This window comes from Rhineura floridana, chromosome 9 (genome assembly GCF_030035675.1).
Source record: "Rhineura floridana isolate rRhiFlo1 chromosome 9, rRhiFlo1.hap2, whole genome shotgun sequence".
NCBI lineage: Eukaryota > Metazoa > Chordata > Lepidosauria > Squamata > Rhineuridae > Rhineura > Rhineura floridana.
Genome location: NC_084488.1, coordinates 121,474,276 through 121,501,141, shown reverse-complemented (window position 1 = coordinate 121,501,141; position 26,866 = coordinate 121,474,276). Strand labels below are relative to the sequence as shown.

The following is a 26,866-nucleotide window of genomic DNA, read 5'->3' as shown; positions in this document are numbered from 1 at the left end:
GATTTGGCTGCTGTTGTTGTGCTTTCCTTGCTTTCATAGTGGCTGAGGGTTTTGTGGGTGCCCATTCTTTCATTCTGCAAATCAATTGTCTGGTGGTCTGCATTGTGCAGCTTTCCCGGGTACCTGCACTTCCTGAAAACCCCATGATGTTCTCAGCCGAGCATTCCTGGAAGGGCAAGAAACTGGGAAGGCGGTTTCCCCTGCTCCTGATAGCTGTTCATTCCTTGCTTGTTTTTAACTGAGAGCGTTTTACTTAAAAAAAAAAAAATCAGTGTGGATTTTAAAACAAAAGGTAAAGAAAGGACTTTCCTTAAAAACAAAACCAGTGAATATATCAGTCTCAGGTTATTAGTACCCAACTTTCCCAGCTTCCATTAAAGTCCAGGAGAAGATGTCGCTGCTCCCTTGGAGCTATTTTCATATCAAGAAGCACGGTCAGCTGGGGGGTCTGCAGTGCTCTGAAGAACTGTTTAACAGAAATTTATGCACACCACCCTCAGCCACCTCACAACAATAGGGTCAGCTCAACTCCACACCTACCCAAATTGTAGAGAAATTCTAAAGTGCCCCGTGAATGAGATAGAAAACCGGAAGCCTCTTTCATTGGGGAAGCAAGCTTTTGAGAAAATGGAGGAAAGGTGTCAGGACAGCGCTACTCTGACCCAACCAAAGTTCTCCCAAAAGTCTTGCTGCCTTGTTTTGTCGGGAACCTCCTCCCAGAATATCACCACTCTCTCACCACCCAAACCACAAGCTCCAAACTCACCCAATCCATGGAGGCTTTGACTTAACGTCTTTGACCTCACCCCAGCTTAAATGATTTCATTATTTCATTCATCCTCAAGATTTGATTACTGTAATGTGCTGTATGCACCTAGCCCAGAAGCTCCAGCTGGTGGGAAATGCTACCATTAGACCAGCCTTTCCCAACCTGTGGGTCTCAAGATATTGTTGAACTACAACTCCCATCACCTCCAGCCAGCAAGGCGAATGGTCAGGAGAATGATGGGAACTGTAGGCCAGCAATATCTGGAGACCAAAAAAATTGGAAGGGCTGAGCTAGACTGTTACTGGGGGCAGACTACCAACAGGGCATAACAATGGTGCTTACATCACCAGGTCAGGTTCAAGGTTCTTGAATTAATTTCCAAGGCCTTCAACAACTTGGATCCAGGATATCTTAAGGACCGTCTGATCCCTTATATCCAGTAGTGTAGTGGCAAATTCAGAAGTGCAGTGGCCCTTCATAATAGTCACAGCCTCGCTCCCTCACAGCCACACCCCCTTCTAAGGTCATAGAATCATAGAATAGTTGAGTTGGAAGGGGCCTACAAGGCCGTCGAGTGCAACCCCCTGCTCAATGCAGGAATCCAAATCAAAGCATTCCCAACAGATGGCTGTCCAGCTGCCTCTTGGATGCCTCCAGTGTCGGAGAGCCCACTACCTCTCTAGGTAATTGGTTCCATTGTCATATGGCTCTAACAGTTAGGAAGTTTTTCCTGATGTCCAGTCGAAATCTGGCTTCCTGCAACTTAAGAACATAAGAACATAAGAAGAGCCTGCTGGATCAGGCCAGTGGCCCATCTAGTCCAGCATCCTGTTCTCACAGTGGCCAACCAGGTGCCTGGGGGAAGCCCGCAAGCAGGACCCAAGTGCAAGAACACTCTCCCCTCCTGAGGCTTCCGGCAACTGGTTTTCAGAAGCATGCTGCCTCTGACTAGGGTGGCAGAGCACAGCCATCATGGCTAGTAGCCATTGATAGCCCTGTCCTCCATGAATTTGTCTAATCTTCTTTTAAAGCCGTCCAAGCTGGTGGCCATTACTGCATCTTGTGGGAGCAAATTCCATAGTTTAACTATGCGCTGAGTAAAGAAGTATTTCCTTTTGTCTGTCCTGAATCTTCCAACATTCAGCTTCTTTGAATGTCCACGAGTTCTAGTATTATGAGAGAGGGAGAAGAACTTTTCTCTATCCACTTTTTCAATGCCATGCATAATTTTATACACTTCTATCATGTCTCCTCTGACCCGCCTTTTCTCTAAACTAAAAAGCCCCAAATGCTGCAACCTTTCCTCGTAAGGGAGTCGTTCCATCCCCTTGATCATTCTGGTTGCCCTCTTCTGAACCTTTTCCAACTCTATAATATCCTTTTTGAGATGAGGCGACCAGAACTGTACACAGTATTCCAAATGCGGCCGCACCATAGATTTATGCAACGGCATTATGATATCGGCTGTTTTATTTTCAATACCTTTCCTAATTATCGCTAGCATGGAATTTGCCTTTTTCACAGCTGCCGCACACTGGGTCAACATTTTCATCGTGCTGTCCACTACAACCCCGAGGTCTCTCTCCTGGTCGGTCACCGCCAGTTCAGACCCCATGAGCGTATATGTGAAATTCAGATTTTTTGCTCCAATATGCATAATTTTACACTTGTTTATATTGAATTGCATTTGCCATTTTTCCGCCCATTCACTCAGTTTGGAGAGGTCTTTTTGGAGCTCTTCGCAATCCCTTTTTGTTTTAACAACCCTGAACAATTTAGTGTCATCAGCAAACTTGGCCACTTGACTGCTCACTCCTAATTCTAGGTCATTAATGAAGAAGTTGAAAAGTACAGGTCCCAATACCGATGCTTGAGGGACTCCACTTTCTACAGCCCTCCATTGGGAGAACTGTCCGTTGATTCCTACTCTCTGCTTTCTGCTTCTTAACCAATTTCTTATCCACAAGAGGACCTCTCCTCTTATTCCATGACTGCTAAGCTTCCTCAGAAGCCTTTGGTGAGGTACCTTGTCAAACACTTTTTGAAAGTCTAAGTACACTATGTCCGCTGGATCACCTCTATCTATATGCTTGTTGACACTCTCAAAGAATTCTAATAGGTTACTGAGACAGGACTTTCCCTTGCAGAAGCCATGCTGGCTCTGCTTCAGCAAGGCTTGTTCTTCTATGTGCTTAGTTAATCTAGCTTTAATAATACTTTCTACCAGTTTTCCAGGGACAGAAGTTAAGCTAACTGGCCTGTAATTTCCGGGATCCCCTCTGGATCCCTTTTTGAAGATTGGCGTTACATTTGCCACTTTCCAGTCCTCAGGCACGGAGGAGGACCCGAGGGACAAGTTACATATTTTAGTTAGCAGATCAGCAATTTCACATTTGAGTTCTTTGAGAACTCTCGGGTGGATGCCATCCGGGCCCGGTGATTTGTCAGTTTTTATATTGTCCATTAAGCCTAGAACTTCCTCTCTCGTTACCACTATTTGTCTTAGTTCCTCAGAATCCCTTCCTGCAAATGTTAGTTCAGGTTCAGGGATCTGCCCTATATCTTCCACTGTGAAGACAGATGCAAAGAATTCATTTAGCTTCTCTGCAATCTCTTTATCGTTCTTTAGTACACCTTTGACTCCCTTATCATCCAAGGGTCCAATTGTCTCCCTAGATGGTCTCCTGCTTTGAATGTATTTATAGAATATGTATTTATAGAACTTGAGCCCATTATTCCGTGTCCTGCACTCTGGGACGATCGAGAAGAGATCCCGGCACTCCTCTATGTGACAACCTGTCATGTACTTGAAGAGTGCTATCATATCTCCCCTCAGTCTTCTCTTCTCCAGGCTAAACACGCCCAGTTCTTTCAGTCTCTCCTCATAGGGCTTTGTTTCCAGTCCCCTGATCATCTTTGTTGTCCTCCTCTGAACCCATTCCAGTTTAATCCAGAATAATCTGGCCAGCCTTGAACACTGCTTTCTGCTTCTCTATCACTGTCATCATTTGACTGTCCTTTCCCACTGTCAGAGATATTTCTGGAATTCAGAGTCATTTATCTCCTGCTTCCACCAAACTGCTTGATGTTGTAGATGGGATGCTGTCATCAGGATTCACTGTCTCTTCTTCCGCAGTATCAGACTTCTCACTCTCCACAACTTGGCTTTTTGTAGTAGGAACTTATACAAACTCCTTTCACTCTGATTGGCTTCAGTCAGCAGGAAAGGATAAGGAAGCATGTTAGAAGACTCTTCTCAGTGGCCAACATGCTCCCCTTTCATGCTGATTGGCTCATAGGATGCTTGGAGACGTAGGGACCCTCTTGGGACCTGAGTTCTCAAAATGTAAGGGGTCTAAGATCCCTAAGACCCTGATATCCCTGCCCAGACCCTGAGATCTTGGGAGGTCCCCGTTGGTTCAGATGCACAGCTTGTAACCACCAGAAGATGCTACCAGGAACTCCTTCCTGCATGAGATTAGGCAAGCCAGCTAAGCTTCAGGTGCTTAACAAAGACTTCCCCATTTCAGCAGGCATTTTAAGGTAGTTTTCTGTTGCTGTGATGAATTCTAATTGTTCTTATTCTTTGTATGGTTTTTTAAAAATATTCTGTGTACACTGCTTCAAAATTCTGAATATTTTTTTTAATAATTTTTATTCAAATTTTTCAAAAGACAAACAGAACAAAGTCAAAAAACATAACAATACAACAAAAAAAATTAAAAAAAAATTAGTTGACTTCCGATTTGTCGCAGATCAGCTATAAGTCAAAATTCAAAATTCTGAATATTAGGTGGTTTATAAATACCTGAAATAAATAAAAATAAGCCCCTTCTCTGCCCTGACCTCCCATTCTTACCCTTACTAGGGTGGGCACTTGGGCATCACCAAAATAAGAGGAGATAAGAGGAAAATGATACAGCCTTTCCCAACCTTTGGGCCCCCAGACTACAACTCCCATCAGCCCCTGCCAGCATGGCCAATGGTCAGGAATTATGGGAATTGTAGTTCAGCAACATCGGGAGACCCAACGTTTGGCAAAAGGCTGAGTTAGAATAAAGACATATCTCACAGTGTGGAGGTCTTCTCCCTGTATCTACCAGAGGGGGAAGTTCCCATTTCAAAATGTCATTTGGGAGCACTTGAGTAGATAACTTTGCTATGGCATCATGACCATCACTCGGGCTGCTTTCACACTGCACTTTATTCCATTATTCTGACGATTTCTTACCTGGTAATGTGTGCATTATACTTGAGCTTTCACACGACGTACAAGCTAGTTCTGGAATTCTACTGGAATATAGTGCAAGTTTAGCGCTAATTTTTGTGATAAATAATACCAAAAATAATACGTTTGCAAGGCTGGAGAGGCCTTAACATAAGAACATAAGAAGAGCCTACTGGATCAGGCCAGTGGCCCATCTAGTCCAGCATCCTGTTCTCACAGTGGCCAACCAGGTGCCTGGGGGAAGCCCGCAAGCAGGACCCGAGTGCATCGCCTTACATGGCGATGGGATGATATCTTAGATCTCCTACACAGTGGGGAACAGTGTACATGTGTATAAAGGGTAAAGAACAAAAACAGGACATTGATTGCAGCCGCATGAAAAACAGTTGTGTGAAATGCCAGTATATACCGGCTGAAAAAGCTACTGTTCCTTGATGCAACAGGTACTGTAGTGTGAAAGGAATTTTAGAAATCAGGACAGAAGCTCAGAATGGATTGATCATTTGCATGCTTATTGAGTTCAGTGGGATTTACTTCCCTGAAATCATGCTTAGGATAGGTGAAACTGACCATGGGGAGGGAAGCCTGGAGTGGGCAGTGCAGGAGGAAGAAGGAAGAGGGGAGGGGAGGAAGAAGAGAGAAGGGAGAGGAGAGGGGAAGGAGGGGAAAGGCAGGTCTGATCATTTGCATGCTTATTGAGTTCAGTGGAATTTACACCTGTGCCATCACGGCTAGGATAGGTGGGACTGACCATTGGGGAGGAGGAAGGGGAGAGGAGAGGAGAGGGAAGGAAGAAGAAAGAGATTGGAAGGGGAGGGGAGGGGTGAAGGAAGGGGGAGGGAAGGGGCAAAAGGGAGGTGATGGGAGGAAGGAGGAGGAAGAGGCAGGTTTGATCATTTGCATACTTATTGAGTTCAGTGGGATTTACTCCCGTGCAATCATGCTTGAAAATGAAATGGAGTACCTTGAAGTTGATTCCGACTCATGGCAACACTATGAATAGGGTTTTCATGGTAAGTGGTATTCAGAGGGGGTTTCCCATTGCCTTCCTCTGAGGCTGAGAGGCAGTGACTGGCCCAAGGTCACCCAGCTTCATGGCTGTGTGGGGATTCAAACCCTTGTCTCCCAGGTCACAGTCCTAAGATAAGTGAAACTGACTATGGGGAGGAGGAGGGGGAGGGGAAGGAGAAGGAAGAGGGGGAGTTCGGAAGGGGAAGTGGGAGGGGAAGGAAGGGAGACAGAAGGGGCAAGAGGGAGGGGATAGGAGGGAGGAGGAGGGGAGGGCAGGTTTGAACATTGGCATGCTTTTTGAGTTCAGTGAGACTTACTCCTGTGCAGTCATGCTTAGGATAGGTGAAACTGACCTGGGGGAGGGGAGGGGGAAGGCGGAGGGGAAGGGTGGAGATTGGGTGGGTGGACACTGGGCAGAGGGGAAGCCCCCTTCCTTTCCAAAAGGAAAGCATTGTGAACAGTATCATTGCTTTTCAGCTTTCCCCCCACCTTTTAATTCTACAGCAAGCACATGTAACCAGAGCTTGGAAAAGTTACTTTTTTGAACTACAACTCCCATCAGCCCCAGCCAACATGGCCACTGGATTGGGCTGATGGGAGTTGTAGTTCAAAAAAGTAACTTTTCCAAGCTCTGCATGTAACCTCCCACCCAGATTTAAACCAAAGGTGTCCCTGGCCACATCTACACCAGACTGTTATTTCACTTTGGACTGTCATGGCTTCTCCCAAAGAATCCTGGGAAGTGTAGTTAGTGAAGGGTTCTGACAGTTGCTAGGAGACGCCCTGTTCCCCTCACAGACCTTCAGTCAGAGTGGCTGACTGTTAAACCACTCTGGCCACTGGAGCTCTGTCAGGGGAATAGGAGTCTCCTCTGTTGTGCTCATATGCCCTGAACCAACTAGCCAGCTGCTCTTGTTGCACAGGGCACAGTGCGGAGTAACAACGCCCTTCAGCAAAGAAATCACGACTCAGAATTGTTTGCAATAACACCCTTTATCCAAGACACACCAACATACTTAGCTTCTCTCCTATCACCCCCCACACATCCTGTTCTGGGCTTGCAGGCTTTATGCCCAGCCAACTGATAAGCCGCAGCTGTGTGGCCTCCACAATTAGAGTAGTCATCTTTAACCCCTTCCTACCTCAGGGAATGACTTAGCAACCTTGCTCAACATCCCCCACCCATTCTCCGTGGTAGGAGACCCATGTTGCAGTAACAATTGTATATACATGTTATATTTACTCTTTTACTCTTTTACACAAGTCCCATACGTTCACATAGTTTCACATGTTTCTCAGTACATAACTTGCATATTTTTTTTTGTTACATGCTTTCAACATTTTACATCATGTTATATGTTGGAGTCATCATACCAATACATTGCGTCTACTGGCTCCCTCCATTCTCTTCCCCCATCTAGCATAGCATACCACTCCTGGAAGTCCTCTGCTGTCCACTTGTCTTCCCTTTCTTGGGGGTGTGCTGGGTTTTTGGCTTCCTGTGCTACTACTTGTGCCACAGTAAATCTTTCTGGAGGCTTCCCCAGATTGGTTCTTTGTGACCTTCGGGGTTCTGCAACTAGCTCTGGCTCAGGACTTAACTCTGACTGACCTTCCTCACTACCCTCAAGAATTGTTTCCTGTTCACAGCTTTCTTGCTCTTCCTTACTACTCTGAGTCTCACGTTCAGAGTTCTGCACCTCCTCATATTTGCAGCTTGGAGTGCTTATTTCTTCAATTTCCTCTGAACAGTCTAACAGGATTTCATTATTCCTTTCCTCATATACTGGGGGAATTGCTACGTCAATCTCTGGTGGCTCCCTGAGTCCAACTGTTGTACTGCTGTTTTTACAGTTCCCCCAATCCTGCCCCTGCATTTTTACGCTCCTAGTGACAACAATACGTTGTTCCTTAGTTAGCCAAACGCGATGGGAAGCCCCTTCAAATCCTAAATAAGATCCTTTCACTGCTCTGGGACCCTGTTTCCCTTTCCTTTGTGCTTTTGGCACATGCACCCAGCACGTTGAACCAAATTTTCTGATTTGTTTTATACATGGTTTTTGCCCATTTAACATTTCATAAGGAGTGCACTGTACAGTACTAGCATACATACGATTCAAAATATAATTTGCATATATAATGCATTCATCCCAAAATTCTCTTGAAAATGGAGGGTCCGCCAGCATAGCCCTCACTGTATCCTGTAAATACCTGTTCCTCCTCTCGGCTACTCCGTTCTGGTGTGGGGAAAACGGGGCCATGAGTTCTTGTTTAATTCCTTTTGCAAATAAAAAACTGTGCAGTTGTCGAGACAGAAACTCTCCCCCTCTGTCTGACCTAATTCCTGCTATCCGTGTTTTATATTTTGCCTCCACCCATGCTATATGGTGTTTTAGTGTGCCAGCTGCCTCAGCCTTGTTTTTCAACAAATAAACAAATGAGTACCTTGTAAAGTCGTCCACCAGGATGAAATAAAACCTGGCTTGTCCCTTTGCCTGTTTAAATGGCCTCTCAGCACCCTTCACATCCTCTCAGCACCCTTCACAAACTACACTTCCCAGGATTCTCTGAGGGAAGCCATGAGTGTCTCACATGAAATCAAAGTCTGGTGTGGGTGTGGCCCCCTGATTAGGCAAGCCCAGCACCTGTGAGTCTGTCTTTTAGAACACTGACAGTTGGTTCTTACTGAGCATGCCCAACATTATCATTCAGGTCAATGCAAAATTTCTTAAATTAATTAAAAAACAGCCAGGCATTTTTTTTACCTTTAAACTGCAGAAGATGAAGGTCAGAGTATGGGGCAAGGTCAGTAACAGGAGTACAGGTACGCTGTAAACATGACTGATTTTTAATGAATTTCAACAGATTATAAGAACTCTGACAGAAAAAAGTTCAAAAGGGGTGTGGTTTTTCTCTCTCTCGTTTTACACTTTGAACTCTCAATTCTCTCTGACTGTTTTGTGTATCGCCATGAAAATTCAAAGGGTTGTTAAGCAAGCATTTCTGAGTTCAGGACTATAAGTTTTGTAAGGTTTTGTTTTGAAGTGAGCTTATAGGAAGGATCAGAATGGCATGGGGGTGTTTCCAATTTAACATTGCGGAATGCAAAAAATCCATGCTGACTATAGTATATAGCTGCTCCCGTGGCTGTATAATGAAAAGTTACAGGATTTCAGCAGAAAGTTACAGGAGATACGCTGATTGGAAATGAAGCAGTATTTTTACCCCAAAACGTTTGAAGATAGAAGTACTACTGGAAGCAGGACTGCATATAACTCCTCTGATCCCATCATGAGCAGATATTATCATGAATGCACAATAAAAAGGATGTCTGGAGGGGCCCTTAGAAACTCAGCTTGTCTGGAGTGGTACAGAAGGAGCCTCTCTTGAAAGGAAATTCAGTCCATCATTTTGGCATATCAAGAGGTGCCTCATTAGGGGGTGAGCCCAACATTCTCCTTCACCCTTCAAATAGAGGGCTCTTCACAGCAACTGTGATTGTTACGCAACATGTTGTTACGCAACATAGGGACACAGAAATACAGGAAGCTGCTTTATACAGGGTCTGGCCAATGCTTCATTTGGCTAGCAGTGGAAACAGTAACACTTTTTTGCAAGATGATTTGTATTTCTGATTAAAAGCCAAAGGCGAAAGACCTTTTGTTAAAGCTGCAATCAGAAGTCAACACTGCCGAGTTCAGTTTAAGCTTATTCCCACTTAGAGATGGAGCAGAAATTCAATTCACATGTAAAGCTGAATCTTATCAAATTTGGACTTTCTGTAGCAATACGAGAACCAAAACACAGCCATCCTTTGAAATTTGCACTTATCCGAATTTTGCAATGCAGTTCTCCACCCAGTCTTTAAAAAAATGCATATTTCATAGAATCATAGAATAGTAGAGTTGGAAGGGGCCTATAAGGCCATCAAGTCCAACCCCCTGCACAATGCAAGAATCTAAATCAAAGCATTCCTGACAGATGGCTGTCCAGCTGCCTCTTGAATGCCTCCATTCCTAACAGTCAGGAAGTTTTTCCTGATGTCCAGTCGAAATCTGGCTTCCTGCAACTTGAGCCCATTATTCCGTGTTCTGCACTCTGGAATGCTTGAGAAGAGAGATTTGAGGGGGAAGTGTGCATAAAAATGGATATATATAGTAAAAATAACATACAAGATGTGTAATATTAGGAAACATCATTTGAAAAATGTTTATATTAGTAAAAACTGCATACAAAAATTATTAGGCAAAATTCACACTAAAAAGATGAAGAGGATTTCATGAGGATTTTTTGTTGTTTTTTAAAAAAATCTCAAACTGCTGTGGAAATGCGGAGAACTGAATTTAAGACTTTAAAATAAGAAACAGAGAGGACCAAATTGGCAGAGCCTTTCCATCCCTACTCCTAATCCTAGGCAACCTATGCATAGGATAGCAATCATGCTGATTCCAATAAACTGGGCATTGTGCTATGTACTACCATTATATGTATATGTGTGTGAACAACACAGCTGTCTGCATTTTTGGACTCTCGTTTTTGGAGATTCCAGAGGTTGAGCCCAGAGCCTTCTGCATGCAAAGCTGCATGCAAATACCACTTAGCTATGGCCCTTTCCTCAATCATATTTGCTACAACTGTGCCAACATGGCACCAGTGCAAACAGTTGAGACTGGTGGCTTTCAGCACTTTGGACAGCCCCTTGGAAGTTCAGACTAAAACCTGGAGCAGATTTAACTGCCTCACTGATGCCGGAGCTATCAGTCTCCTCTGAGTGTAAACAGTTGAAGCGTGAAAGACAGCCAGTGGACACACAGCAGGGACCTACAGCCAATCAGAGCTTGCCAGCCACTGAGTGGGGACCATTGGGGGTCGCCCCAAAAAACATGTCTCATGATGGCGGAATAAAGCCAGAAACAGTTCCCAGATTCCTGCACCTACATGGACCTGCAACTGGATGGCAAAATAAATAAATAAAAATCTCTATGCCAAGATGCCCTTTTTTCTCCTTCTAGTACATTCCTCTTTTGATTGCTTTCCTTATTAAAAACAATTCCAGCTCCAGATGGCCTGTTGCAGTTCCTCCCAATCTTTCTCCGGTGTTAGAAGTGGGTCTCCCAGAGTTGTTTCTCTTAGAAATTGCTGGTTCTCCAACTCTCCCCCTGTCCCCAAATGAACAATTGATGGATGAGTCTCAGCGAAAGGGAGCCCAGACAATGCGGGCTTGTTTGCAGAGCGCTGTCTTTCACACGTGCGCACCCTCAAGAGGCCATAAAAGCTTCCAAGAAGCCATTTATACAATCAATTATCAAAGCCCGTGTCCTGGGAATTTGTGGAGCGTATTATTTACTCAACGCCGAATAAAGCGAAGATTGCATTTCAGGAACCTGCGTATTTGCAAGCGCCGGTGAAATTGTCTGAGGACAAAAACCAGCCACATTGTTACATACGCAATTGTCCTGATCCAAGCAAGAGGATCCATATGTGGAAGGGGGGCTTTTTCTTCTCTTTTGGGCCTGAAAACAAGGATAGCAGGAAGGAAGCCCACATCCAGCTCTCGGGGTGGGCCGAAGAAGTACATAGGCTGTGTCCTTGCACACCGTGAAATCAATCCATTTTGGACCCTTACGGCTGTGGAGGAGATATTTCCAACCCTTGAAAAGAAAATCTTAAATTGGTCTGGAGCAGCCATCCCCAATCCAGTGCCCACCAGATGGTTTGACAACAACTCCCATCAGCCCCAGGGTCTGTAATTGGGGTGTTCATGCCCTATAAAGTGAGTTTTCTGTAAGATTAATTGCACTGACTACAGCCATGGCAAATTCATAGCCCTATGCATGCATTTTTTTCCAGCAGGGAGGAGACACAATGCTAATCTTTGATACAGGAACCTCCCTAAAGCTCTTCTCTGAAATGAAGGGTGGCGAGGACTCAGGAGATCCGTTACATCAGCCAATGAACATGTGGCATTGCTTGTTGCTGTCCAGGAACTGGGCAGCCCCTGTTAAGATGTGAACCCAGCGGTGTAGTCATCCGGGGTCTCAGGGGGTTCTCAGGGTCCCTATGTCTCCAGCAACCTATGAGCCAATCAGCATGAAAGGGGCGTGAGTGAGTCACTGAGAAGAAGTGTCTAATGTGCTTCCTTGTCCTTTCCTGCTGATTGGAACTAATCAGAGTGACAGGAGAGTGGTAGCCATGGAGAAGACTCTTCTCAGTAGCTAACACACTCCTCTTTCATGCTCATTGGCTTCTAGGGACATCTGTTGTTGTGGGAGCACACGCGGGAAGGACTGAGGGGTGTGGAGATGATGACAGAGAGGAAGCAAGCAAGTGAAGGGGTGTGGCTGTAAGGGGGTGTGGCATGACTATCACGAAGGGGCCCTGCGCTTCTGAATTTGCCACTACACTACAGTGTGAACCTTGTGAAAAAAGGTGGGTACACTGTCCAGTGTGAGAAAGCTAGCATCAGTAAGGGTGTTGCTCAGGTGACTGAGATTTCCAGGATATATCTCTCAGGTATCAAATGCCTCTTGACCTTGGTTTTTGACACGTGAGAGATAGATATTTTAGGACCCACCCTATTTCTGTAATTTTTGTACTTGTAAGTTGTTTTAAATGGTTTTTAAGGATGCATTTTAAATTGTAACCTGCCGTGGAACCTCAGGGAGGAGGGTAATAAATGCATTGTTGTTGTTGTTAATGATGATGATGATGATGCCACATCTAGCTCCTCAGAATCTACCCATTCTGTGAATAGCCCCTTAGCCCTCATAACTCTCTGTCCCTAACTCACTGACCCGTGGACATTCCCATTTACCATCTCTTTCCCCTACCCCTCCACCTCCGTCCCACTCCTCTCCCTCTGTTGCCTTCCCTGTGCCAAATCTTAAACTGTAAGCTCCCCAGAACAGGGACCGGCCCTCTTACCCTTTGTGAAGCACCATGCATTTTCAAGACTTCATACAAATAACAAATTATCTGTTAATTATTAGTTATTAATAAACCTCCACAAGAAACAACAGCATATACTAATCAACGTTTACACAACAGGCTGAAAAGAAGTGCACATCTCTTTCCTGACATGAATTCTCCCTTCCAGCTCCTGAGTAAGGGGTGTGGAATCTCAGGCCCAGGAGGCAAGGGTGGCTCTGCAGGCATCTCTGCCTGGCCCTTGGAACTTTCTCCAGGCCACACCCCTCACCTCCCCTGCCTCACACCCTCCTTGAGTCTTTTTGCCTGGCTGGGATGTAGGGTTGCCAGGTTCAATCCCTGAGACTGATCCTGTATCTTTAGGAGAAGAGAAAGTCAGCCAAATGCAGGTGTTCTTGCAACTCTGTAATGGGAAAAACCACAAGGTAGAATTCTCCCTTCCCCCTGCACACCTTTTAAAGATACAGAAGACCTCTTGTAGGCCAGGCCTGGCAACCCGGACGAGTCGTATGAGTGTAGGTAGTGTCATGAACTGCTCCCGGTTCAGTCCCAGGACTCATTTCTCAAACCCAGGGCAACTGATCCTGGCCAGGCACAACCCCTGCCTCCCTTACCAGCACTGAGTAAACCAACACCAACCCTGCAAAGTAGGTAGACTACCACCACCCCTTAATCCTGGTCACCCACTCTGGACCAAGGGGAACCCCAAAGGGCCAGAAATAGACCTGCCAAGGATTCCAGAACACAAGAGCCAAAGGTGCATTCCTTGTCCTGGAGCCTTAAGGTAAAATATCCAGTTATATGGTAGTCCGTGGTTAAATGACCAAGGTGCTGGATTTAGAGCCAAATCTTCCTTGCAATGATAAACACACTGATAAATAAGAAGTAGCTTTATTAAGTAAAATATAAGTGCACAAGTATAACAGCAAAATAGTTCCTTAAAACCCAGACCCCTGAAGGCCAGGTAAAATACAGAGAGTTACAATCACAGACAAAAGTAACAAGACTGTCTAGACTAATCTATACTAGAGGTAAACGGCAAACCACCTAATGGTTCCACATCTCCCCAGAGATGCATAGCCTGGTTAGCAGATGGAATTTGGAAAGCCATGTAGATAGCATCAGCAACCATAGAGGAACACTGGGGAACAAAGGCTAAGATCTGGATCCTATTCTTATGGGGAAATGCCCAGCTACAGCAGCCAGGAATTTAGCCAATCAGGGGTCCTTTCTGATTATGAAACCTAGAGATTTTGCGCCTAACAGTCATGCACACACCAACCTTCCCAGGCCAGTGGCCTTGAAGTACCAGTCTCCCCTGATAAGCATAGCCTAATTAAGAACATAAGAACATAACAAGAGCCTGCTGGATCAGGCCAGTGGCCCATCTAGTCCAGCATCCTGTTCTCACAGTGGCCAACCAGGTGCCTGGGGGAAGCCCGCAAGCAGGACCCGAGTGCTAGAACACTCTCCCCTCCTGAGGCTTCCGGCAACTGGTTTTCAGAAGCATGCTGCCTCTGACTAGGGTGGCAGAGCACAGCCATCATGGCTAGTAGCCATTGATAGCCCTGTCCTCCATGAATTTGTCTAATCTTCTTTTAAAGCCGTCCAAGCTGGTGGCCATTACTGCATCTTGTGGGAGCAAATTCCATAGTTTAACTATGCGCTGAGTAAAGAAGTACTTCCTTTTGTCTGTCCTGAATCTTCCAACATTCAGCTTCTTTGAATGTCCACGAGTTCTAGTATTATGAGAGAGGGAGAAGAACTTTTCTCTATCCACTTTCTCAATGCCATGCATAATTTTATACACTTCTATCATGTCTCCTCTGACCCGCCTTTTCTCTAAACTAAAAAGCCCCAAATGCTGCAACCTTTCCTCGTAAGGGAGTCGTTCCATCCCCTTGATCATTCTGGTTGCCCTCTTCTGAACCTTTTCCAACTCTATAATATCCTTTTTGAGATGAGGCGACCAGAACTGTACACAGTATTCCAAATGCGGCCGCACCATAGATTTATACAATGGCATTATGATATCGGCTGTTTTATTTTCAATAAATATTTATTTTCAATAAATATTTTCAAATTTTCAATTAACTCGCTTCAGCTGTGAAAACTGCAAATTCATGGCCTTCTCAGAGGCCCCATTTCAGACAAGATGTCCCCCCCCCACAATTCCTTGCCTTAGAACCATTTTAGTTTTTAACGTTTCAAACTAGGCATTCTTGACAGGTAAAAACCAGCCTGCGTTACAAAGAGAACATTTACTTTCATTCCTCCAACCATTTTTGTTTCTGTCATGTCGCCCCAAGAAGGTTGCCCTGAAGGTCTCTCATCCCTGTCCTGAGAGGTAGACTGTCTGTGCACATGGAGGATACATTTTGCTAGCATTGCTAACAGCCACAGATGGACTTTTCCTCCACCACACGCTTGTCTAAATGCTTTTAGAAAGCCATCTAAGCCAGAGGCCATCGCTGTGTCTTATGGTAGAAAACTCCATCCGAAAATTACATGTGTGAAGGAGTACTATCTTTTGTCTGGCCTGAATCTCCTGCCAACCATTTTCAGTCAGTGCCCCTTCCCCATGGCTAACGACAGGGGTAAATCATCGAAGGCAGTCAAATGCATGCATATCTGCTGGAATCCTGGTCGCCTTGCTGCAGAGTAGTCCCCTCCCCAACTCACAGGACCATCATGGCTGATGTAAACCGTCTCCTCCTGTCTCTGCAGGGTAGACCACTGTGCTTATCTACATAAATGTCGAACCCCCACCCCCTGGGAAGGAAGCTGTTCTATTTTTTTGATATTTTAAAAACTTGCTTTAAAAAAACCCACTATTTGCCTCCAATAATGCCCAGTGAGATGAGTCAGTACGCTGGCACATTTTACGGTCCTTGGAGCAGATGAAAGGGAGAAAGAAGTGATTGAATATAATTAGCTTGATGTCTTCTGCAGGGAGTTTTCTGCCAGGGTTGTGTGTCATTATTACAAGGCTCCACTACAAAGGGCAGCCAACAGGGAGAAGAAGATGTGTGTGTATGGGGGGGGCTGCATGTGTGTTTGTGTGAAATACCAAGGTTTATGGACACAAATGGATTGGTGCACACACATATTGTCTAATAAAGCAAACTGGGAGAGCAGGGGGGGGGTGAGATAAGGCCGGAGAGAGTTGGAGGCAATGAACTGAGCAACCAGCACAGCAAGCAATTCTGCAGCAAGGTCAAGAAGGCAGCGAAGGGTCTGCTTCTGGGGGCATAGCTCAGTGGTAGATCATCTGCTGTGCGTGCCGAAGGTCCCAGGTTCAATCCCTGGCATCTCCAGGTCATGCTGGAAGAGATCCCTGGTCTGAAACCATTGAGAGCTGCTGCCGATCAGTGTAGATGATACAAAGCTAGATGGAGCAATGCTCTGATTCAGTTTAAGGCAGCTTCCTATGTATGGAAGAGGCCATAGCGCAGTGGAAGAGCATTTGCTTTTTATGGTCCCAGGTGCGAATCATGGCATCTCCAGGCAGAGCTGGAAAAAAGACCCCTGTCTGAAATCCTGGAGAGCTGCTGCCAGTCAGTGTAGACAACACTGAGCTAGATGGACCAATGGTCTGACAGTCTAAGGCAGCTTCCATTGTTCCTCCATACACCAGGGAGGAAACTAGCTCAATGGTAAGATGCATATATTGCATGCACCTGATTTAATCTCTACCACCTCCACCTGAGAGGATCTCAGGCTGTGGGGCTGGAAATGACCCCTCTCTGTCTGCCTGAGACCTTGAAGATTCCCTGCTGCAGCCCCTTAGGACACCACTCTGCACATGCCCAGAGATGCATTCTCCCTCATGACTGCTCTGCATATACAGGACTCAAGGAAATCTTACTTTTGGAACTAGGACTCAGCTCCAACAGAGTTCCTAAATGAGAAGTATTTGGGGCTCAACCCTGCCCCAGCTTTTGATTGGTTGGCCCAAGTATGGGCGGGGCAGACCAAGGTTTCAAATCCCTCCGCATCAAGATGAGTTGGGGAGGGGAGGCCTGAAGCAGCAGCAGCAGCACTGGAGGACTGAAGGTCCCCCCTAATCTCATAGGAAGGGGGGGAGCCAAGGAGAGCCTGATGGATGGGGTCAAAGCCAGCATGTGACCTGGCAGTTGTGGGTGGGGCTGGAGATGGAGTTCGCTTTTGGTGCTGGCTCAATCTCATTCTGCCAAACTGGCAGGAGATTCCAGTCTGGGTGTGTTTGCTTTCCACTATCTTCTGCTTTTACTGGTTCACTTTTTCCCCCAGCAAAAAATAACATTATTGTTAATGTTATTTTTAATGATCTTTCTACATACAGCATGGAAAGAACATTAACGCCCAATATAAAGAAAGTTAGCAGGCTGAAAACAAGAGCAAGGGGAATGGGAGGGAGATAGAACTGATTATTTCCTCTAGTTATTTTGGTCAAGGTTTGCTCAAGTTCCCCTCCCCACCATGCCAGATTCTGCAGCTGCCTCTCACCTGCCTAGCCCTCCTTTGCTTCCTCCCTGCTTGCATCCGGTTTTACTTGAATGAAGGGGAAGGTTGCAGAGAGAGAGAGAGAGAGAGAGAGAGAGAGAGAGAGAGAGAGACCAGGCCCGGGGGGGTGGCATGGGAAGAAGGGAACAAAACAAGCAGAAAGAGAGAGTTGATATCCACAGTAATATTGTTTATATTGTTATATTTGACACCTTTTTTTAAAAAAAATCTGGTGTCAGGAAAAGCCGCAGAATCTCGCAGCACACAAGATTGGTCTGCGAAGATAACAAAGGTGCGGACTATAGGGAAGCCCAGTGCCAAATTCGAATTTAGCAAAATTCTCCTCCATCCTTAGGTGGACCCCAGGCAGAGTAGACATGTCCTGTTCTAGGCATTTGCTGTTAGCATTTCACGCCCTTAATGACTTCCATCCCGAGCACCTCAGGGAGCTTCTTCCACCCTACCCACTGACCCATGCATTACAACCAGCCAGAGAGGGTCTGCTTATTATCCTGCCCGTAACAGAGGTAAGAAGGGCAGTGTTGTGACACAGGGCATTCTCGGTGGCTGCCACCACCACCCCACACCTCTGGAACTCCCTTCCAAAGTATATTTGCTGTGCTGCCACTGTAGATATGTTTAAGAAAAGGCCAAAGCCATTTTGATTTGGTCAGGCATTTGGACCATGAAGCTGCATATTTGGGGGATGCAATCCTACAAATACGATTGCTGCTGCTGTGTTACATTTGATTCTCTGGTTTGAATTACGTTTTGCTAATGTGTGCCTGTTTGGTCATTGTTGGCCTTTGCTAGGCATGGAGGAGAAATTCCGTTCACATTTCAGAGCAAGCATCCCTAATTTGCACTTTCTGAAACAATGCACAGACTGAAACATAGTCACCCTTTGAAATCCACACTTCTCTGGATTGCAGTTCTCCAGTCCAGTAATGTGTACCCAAATGCATACACTAGGGTAAAGTGTGCATGAAAATGTATATGTTCATGAAAACATTTGTGCATTATGTTAAGGAAAATTGCTCTGCAACAACGTGTGTCTTGGGGAAAATTGCATACAAAATATGTATGTGAGGTGACATTCGCACCTGACCACTCAGTCACGCAGGCTGAGGCTGAAGGGAGTTGGAGTCCAGCAACATCCAGAGAGAGAACCACCACCTCCCCATCTTGGACTTCATCAGTCTCAGCCAGCATTGCTAATGGTCAAGAAAGATGGGAATTGTAGTCCAACAACATCTGGAGGCCCACCGGTTGGGAAAGGCTGGGCTAGAGGAAAGCCAAGGAACAGTCTCAGGCCCGGGCAGGGGGCTGGCTTGAAACCAGCACCCAGGAGTCATTATTTAGATCACCAAGCAGAAAGCCTTCATCTACATCCATTGATTTTTAGCTGTTTTCCTCTTGGGTGCATCAGCTTCCCTCCACACCCCACCCACAAGGAAATGTGCACAGTGATTTGTTGATATAACCATTAAAACTATGTTGATTTACAACCATGCTGAGTTTCTCTCTCGCTCAAGTATATCTTTTCTTTTAGCCACGGCAGCATACTGTAGCAATATGCATTTATTTGGGCAATTATAGATTTTTTCCCTCTTCCCCCTGTTTTTGTTTTGTTTTTGTTTTAATAAACTGCACATTTTTACTGCTTCAGAAAACAGGGGATGGTAAATCGCTTATTGTTCAAAATAGCTCAGCTCCTGGTTTTGTGAGAGAGGAGAGATAAAATAGAAGGCTGAGGAAGCAGTCTTATGGAAAATTATCAAAGAGAACGCTGCAAAGTCAATCTAACAATAAGCTTTTTTATGACACATCCAGATTCCCCTCTGAGAAACCAGTCGTGCCTCATTTCCCTCTCAAGGTTGCTGTCCCAGCTGTAACCCCTGCTGGACAGAGATAGCCTGGGCAGAGTTCGCCATGCTCTAATAACCTCCAGGTTAGACTACTGCAATGTCGTTTACATGGGGCTGCCTTTGAATACTGTTCAGAAACCTCCGTTCAGTCCCAGCTACATTATACATTTAAAGCGTATCATAGCGCTTTAAACAGTCATGGCTTCCCCCCAAAGAATCCTGGGAATTGTAAGGTGAAGGGTGCTGAGAGTTGTTAGGAAATTCCCCTCACAGAGCTATAATCCCCAGAATGGTTTATCAGCCAATCCCTCTTCCCTGGAAACTCTGGGAATTGTCGCTCTGTGTGGGGAACAGGGGTCACCTAACAACTCTCAGCACCCTTAACAAACTTCTGTTCCCAGGATTATTAAAAATATACATCCCTGCACAGAAGTTGAGCTTGGTAGTTCAGTCAAGAGCATCTGGATTGAATAAATGGGGCAAGGATTAAAAGGCACACAGTGGTTAGAATCTACTACCAACCACCCAATCAAGAAGACAAGGATGAAACTTTTGAAAAGCAAATTGCCAATGTTTCAAGGAGGCATGATGTGGTAGTAATGGGGGACTTCAATTACCCTGATATCTGTTGGGAGACAAATTCTGCCAAACATGACCCCTCCAGGAAATTCCTGAGTTGTGCTGAAGATAACTTTCTCCTGCAGAAAGTGGAGGAAGGAACTAGAGGATCAGCTATCCTGGACTTGATTCTAACCAACAGAGATGACTTAGTGGATGAAGTGGCAGTTATGGGAACTCTGGGGGAAAGTGACCACACTATATTTGAGTTCTTGATATTAACAGAAGCAAAAGCTGAGAGTAGCCATACACGTACCCTGGACTTCAGAAAAGCCGGTTTTAATACACTTAGAGCAATGATACGTTAGGTCTCATGGCAAGTGACCCTAATGAGAAAAGGAGCCCAAGTTGGATGGGAGTTTCTACAAAAGGAAATTCTAAAGGCACGATTGCAAACAATTCCAACAAGGAAAAAAGATGGAAAATAGCAGAAGTCAACATGGATTCCCAAAAAGCTTAGAGAGGACCTGAAAACAAAAAAAAGACACATACAGGAAGTGGAAGGAAGGCCAGGCCACAAAGGAAGCGTACAGACAAGTATCTTGGAATTGCAGAAATGGCGTCAGGAAGGCTAAAGCTGAATGAGCTGAGGTTAGCGAGGGATGCTAAAAGCAACAAAAAAGTTTTTTGGGGGTACACCCATAGTAAAAGACATAGTAAAAGTGTATTGAAATCTGCTTTCCTGAAGTCCAGGGTATGCATATGGCCCTACTGGGCATCTCTATTGGCTAGAATCACATCAAGGATAACTGATCCTCTAGTTACTTCCTCTACTTTCTGTTGGAGAAAGTTATCTGCAACACAAGTCAGGAATTTCTTGGAGGGACCCTCTTTGGCAGAATTTGTCTCCCAACAGGTATCGGGATAATTGAAGTCCCCCCTTACTACTACATCATGCCTCCTTGCAACATTGGCAATTTGTTCCAACCACCATGTTCCTTTTATTCCTTGACTCATTTATTTTAATCCAGATACTTTCAGTGAAGCTACCAAGCTCATCCTCCTGTATTTCTAGGATAGATATTTTTAACATATAGCGTGACTCCGCCTCCCTTTCTATTCCTTCTGTTCTTTGTGAAAAAGTTTGATCCTTCCGTTGCTGTCTGCCAGTCAAAGGTAACATTTGCAATCATTCCTCCACACCCTTTTGCCTCTGGCTCCACCCACCACTGACATGTGGCCCCCAGAAGGGTTGCCCAGAAGGGAATGTGGCCCTCTGGCTGAAGAAGTTTCCCTGCCCCTCTCTTAAGACCTCAGTCTTGGGGGGGTGCTTATGACCACTGGCTGTTGTTTTGTTGCCATCAGGGCTGCTTTGCTTTCTGTAGCTCAGTGGTGGAGCATCTGTTCCACTTGCAGAAGGTCCCAGGTTCAGTCCCAGGTTCAACTCCCTGCCTGAAACCCCAGAGAGCTGCTGCCAGTCAGTGTAGACAATACTGAGCTAGATAGACCAATGGTCTGACTCAGTATAGCTTCCTTCGTAGGTTCCCCTTCTTTGTTTGCTTAACGTTTTATGGTCTCTGTGTTATTTTGATTTAAAACTCCCCCCACCTTTTTTTTTTTGCCATAAGTGACACTGGAGGTTTTCTTGGAACTTTTAAGGATGGATTTTTTTTATTTAAAAAGTCAATTGACAGCCGTACCTTTCTGCAGTGACCTCTCTTTCTGTTTCTGTTAGGCATGAATGTCATGGAGACTTCCCCTTACGAACCATTTGTGAGAGGCTTTGACTACGTCCGACTGGCTTCCATCACTGCAGGTAGGTGTTTGTGAGGATGTTATCTCTGCCCCATGCGCCTGTCCCCAACAAGTCACTTAGAAGTTGCAAAAAACACGCAGAAGTCCTTGTGACAATACTGCATTACATGCAGGAGCTCTCTCTCCAAGACTTTAAACCTCCACACAAAACCTTTTTCACTTTCCTGAATTGTTTAATTTGTGCTTGTGCTGAAGAAGCCTGTTTTTATGCATTTCTCCAGAGGCCACTTTGGCTTTTCACTGATGGAGGTTTCCCCTTCTCACCTGCAAATCTGTGGCTGAAACAACCTATTTCCTGCCTCTGGCCTGTGTAGGGATACCATTATCCTCTGTAACTAGCATGTAGCTGCTCATTCTTGTCCCCCCAAACCCTGGTAGTTCCTCCTTGCAGAATTGGCTGACACTTGCAAAACAGCTTGAACCCCCAATATGGCCCATATGGCATCCTTGACTCTCTTTTTTTAAATTAACCATGTACCCTACTCTTCCCCAATGTAGCGCCCAACAGATGTTTTGTACCCCACCTCCCTGTCATCCTTAACATTGGACAGGTTGGCTGGGGCTGATGGGAGTTGGAAAGCAAATCATCTGGAGGGCACCAGTTGGGGAAGCCAGCTCTATCCAGCTGTATCTGATAATGCCTCTTGCTTGCCCGGATGGGGGACAGAGAGGGGCGTGTGAGTGTGTGCAGAAACTAGTCTGCTGCACAAAGATAAAAGCTGTATGCATCGCTCCGCCCGCTTTTGCCTCTGGCCCTCGGAAGGTTCCTTAGAAGGAGATGTGGCCCTCAGGCTGGAAAAGGTCCCTCACCCCAGAGCTTGGCAAAGTTACTTTTTTGAACTAAAACTCCCATCAGCCCCAGCCAGCATGGCCATAGGATTGGGCTGATGGGAGTTGTAGTTCAAAAAAGTAACTTTGCCAAGCTCTGCCCCTGAACTATACCCTCTCTGAATGGATCCTCCCAACAAGCTTGTGAAGTCGACCAGAGGCTTGTCCAGAGCAGTCCTGTGAGCTCTACAGGGCGCAGGGGTTCGAACTGGCATATCCCTATATCCACAGGCTAGCTGTTCTCCCACTGAGTGATATGGAGACTTCTTAAAGTGGTGGGCTCAGAGTCTGTAGGACAGGCTCTTTTAAAGCAAAAATGAGCATGCCCTCTTTAAACTAGTTCTGCGATTCCACACATGCCGCTAAGCCAGATGAGTGTTTCTCTGCCGTGCAGGCTCCGAAAACGAAGTGACTCAAGTGAACCGTTGTCTGGATGCCGCCAAAGCCTGCAATGTGGATGAGGTCTGCCAGCGCCTCCGGACTGAGTACGTCTCCTCCTGCATCCGCCGTGTGGCCCGGGCGGACACCTGCAATCGCTCCAAGTGCCACAAGGCCTTGCGGAAGTTCTTTGACCGCGTGCCGCCCGAATATACGCAGGAGCTTCTCTTCTGCCCCTGCGACGACACGGCCTGTGCTGAGCGTCGCAGGCAGACCATCGTGCCCGCCTGCTCTTATGAAGCCAAGGAGAGACCGAACTGTTTGGCCCCAGTCGACTCCTGCCGGGTGAACTACGTCTGCAGGTTTGGCAACTTTTTCCTGCTCTTTGCTACTGAAAAGAGTAACTCTGAAGGCTGAGATTGGGTTGGGGAAATGCGTTCCCCCCCTTATGCCAATGCTGAAAATAGCTTTGGATTCCTTCTTCATGCCAGCCTGCTTCCTGTTACATCTGGGTCTCTGATTAGGCTTGGCCTGTTTGGCCATCCCTTGGGAGGGGAGAGACATTCAGGTGCATTTTACTATGAACCTACCCAGAGCTGGGAAAAGTTTCTTTTGTGAACTACAACTCCCATCAGCCCAATCCAGTGGCCATGCTGGCTGGGGCTGATGGGAGTTGTAGTTCAAAAAAGTAACTTTTCCAAGCTCTGAACCTACCTAATTTGTGCAAGATGTGAACTGGAACTAGGGATGGAAAGATCCGTCTCTTTTGGTTCTCTCAGTTTCTCATTTTTCCAATTTTAAATTCAGTTGTCTGCATTTCTACAGCAATCTGCCTTTTTTAAAAAAAAATCCTCATGAAAATTCTCCACCATTTCAGTGCAAATTTCTCCAAATAAACACATTTTTGCAGGCAGTTTTGACAAAGGTGCCCATTTTTGCAAGCCATTTCTCATCACTTCATGCCTTTTTGCATGTAATTTTCATTCATGTATTCATTTTTATGCACACTTTCCCCTAATACATGCATTTTTGTAAATGTTGTTTAGTTGGCAAACTGCATCCCAAATAAATAAATGTGAGTTTCAAGGATGGCTGTGGTTCTGTTCTCATATTGTTTTGGAAATTGCAAATTTGATAAATTCTGCTTGAAATGCAAACTGAATCGAAATTCTCACCCATCCCTAACTGAAACACAGCAATCCTTTGCAATTCACCTTCTCTGATGAACTTTGCAATGCCAGACTCTCACCAAATTACATGCAGCGAAATGCATATATTGGCAGGAAAATGTACATAAAAATATGTGCTTTAGTGAAAATAACATAAAATGCATTACATTAGGAGAAATTGTATAACCAAAAATTGTTATATTGGGAGAAATGCACATTAAAATGCTGATGAATTTTCATGAGGACTTTTAAAAAGAGAATTTTCAATGTGATATGAAAATGTGGGGAACTGAACTTAAGACCGGGAAAGTGAGAAATGGACAGGTTCACCCATTCCAAGCTGTCACTGAGGCTTTCTGCACCATGTTATTGGCAATGAAGGCTGGCATGGAACCTCCATATCAAGAGGCAGTATATATCTGAATTCTAGATGCAGAGAACAAGCAGTTGGGGTTGTGTTCATGTGGATTAAGACATCAGAAGAAAGGCATGTTCAACATGAAAATGTGTTTTGGCCAAAGTAAAATTATGTTTACTTTACTAAACTAGTTTTGGCAAACACACACACACACACACACACACGAAGTTTCATGTCTAAAACACCCAGATTGCTGAACTTGCTAATTCAAAGCAAAACCCTTTGCAAGACAGCTCAGGTCTAAAATTGTGCAAAGAGAACTTGCAAAGAGAAGTGCTGTTTTCATCATCATCATCATCATCATCATCATCATCATTATTCTGGAAAGTGTGGGTCTTTTAAAAAAACATAAATCGTCTTTTGTGTTTATAGAAACCCCACAGAGGACTTGGCTGGATGGGTGGTATATAACTGTAATAAATAAATAAATAAGAGAGGCAAACCTCAGAACTTGCAAAATTGTGTAGAAGACTTGAAGTCTCCTTTTCAACTTTGCCAACAGGATGTGTCTGTTTTGGATAAATTAGAATAACCTTTCCCAACCTTTGGGTCCCCATGTGTTGCTGGACTACAATTCCCACCATTCCTGACCACTGGCCACGCTGGCTGGGGCTGATGGGAGTTGTAGTCCAACAACACCTGGGGACCCACAGGTTGGGAAAGGCTGATTTAGAATCTGAATTAGTGGAAATATTAATGCATTTCCTGCCTCTTTTAGTTGTCCTTTCATCACAGGTCTAGGAAAGGGAACGAGGACTTCAGGACTAGTCAGTGGAGAAGCTGGCAGGTCTTCTTCCCAATGGATGGCCTGTCTGTTCTTCTCGCTGTGTAGCACTAGAGGCCAGACTAGATCCTCCTTAAAAGCAGCGCATGGTGATGGTGGTGGATCAGGTCTCTGGTACTGACAAAAGTGGGGGGATTTAACCCTTTCTCCCATGCCATTTTCCTGATTTAACCACTCTGATTTCCCTGTTGGGACAAATAGCAGCTGGGGGCAATGCAGATCAGGAAAACAGCACAGAGAAAATGTTAAACTCTTCTGTCCCAGCATCATGGACACAACCCAGTCTCTCTCTCTCTCTCTCTCTCTCTCTCTCTCTCTCACACACACACACACACACACACACACACACACACACACACACACACACACACACACACTCCACAGCTGCTTTCAAAAGAAATTAAAATTGATGGGAAATCTGATTGCAGATCTTCAGCACCTGGTCTATCTTGATCCCAGCTGCTCCTCCTGACTGCAGCCTTGGGTCTAGAAACTTGAATGAAAAACTAAGAGTCAGTTGTCGAGTTCCAACCCCAATCCCCAGACCCTCTGTGCAGAACAGATGTCCAATCTGACACGCATAAGATACATGGCCCAGACTGCAAGAATAAGGAAGCCTGCTGGGTCCTCCCAGAAAGGCAAACAATGTGGATTCATCTCAGGCATGCAGCTCAGAGGCTGATCCCACTGGATCCTGAAACACAGATCAGCCTGTTGCAGACTTCAGCAGCATGTCTGGAGTTGTGGCTAATAAGTCTGCCAGTGGGAGGTAGAGGCTCCAGTTCACCCTTAATTCCAGGCATCAGCAGAAAGAGCAACAATATATTGCTCTTTTGGCCTTCATTTTGCAAAAAAGGAGCGACACAGAGAGAAGACTGTGACTAGAATGCCCTTGGTCTTGAGCTGACTTGAGTTATCAGCACATTGCAGTCAACCAATGGGAACCCCTGTCCTTGCTGGCTCTGTAATGTGGAATCAGAAATGTATGACACCATTGTGTATTTCTGTGTGTGGTGTGTGCGTGTGCATGCGTTAAAACTCTGCTTGAGTTTGGGGCAAAAGCAGCACAGCATCTGTCTTCCTTGACATTGGCTGTTAGCACTGCCACAACAGCTCACCGGGACTGTTATTTTTCATGCAGTTGTCTTCTGCACACACACATGAAAAAATAGTGTCTATTAATGAACAATGGCTATGGTGGTAGAAGCAGCAGGAAGAAGCATGTCCCGGAAGTGGGATGCCTCTGAACACCAGTTGCTGGGAGACAGGCATCCCTGGGGAGAGTTGCTCTTGAGCTCAGGGCCTGCTTTCGGGCTCCCCAGAGGGGCATCTGGCTGGCCACTGTGAGAACAGGATGCTGGACTAGATGGGCCCCTGGCCTGATCCAGCAGCCGGGATCTTCTTATGCTCTTAAGAGAATCTCCCTTGGGCTGACAATGCCCATCAAACGAAGGATAAAGCAATCCCCCAGCATCTCCAGGCAGGACTTTCTGAAACCTTGGGGAAGTGCCATGACCCATTGTCGAGTGAGTTTAGACTTCATGAAGGATAAGACAGCCTTCTGTCAGGAGTGCTTTGATTTGGATTCCTGCATTGAACAGGGGGTTGGACTTGATGGCCTTATAGGC

The 26,866-nt window shown here is 45.5% G+C and overlaps 1 protein-coding gene across 3 annotated transcripts in view; it reads left to right on the top strand.

Moving 5' to 3' along the window:
- Positions 1-26,866, top strand: part of GFRA4 (GDNF family receptor alpha 4) — a 201,928-nt gene that overhangs the window by 149,631 nt on the left and 25,431 nt on the right. For all 3 annotated transcript variants that reach the window (XM_061583560.1, XM_061583559.1, XM_061583561.1), the window contains exons 3-4: positions 21,582-21,662; positions 22,884-23,229. In XM_061583560.1, the coding sequence (XP_061439544.1) occupies positions 21,582-21,662; positions 22,884-23,229 (427 nt within the window). The remainder of the gene's footprint in view (positions 1-21,581; positions 21,663-22,883; positions 23,230-26,866) is intronic.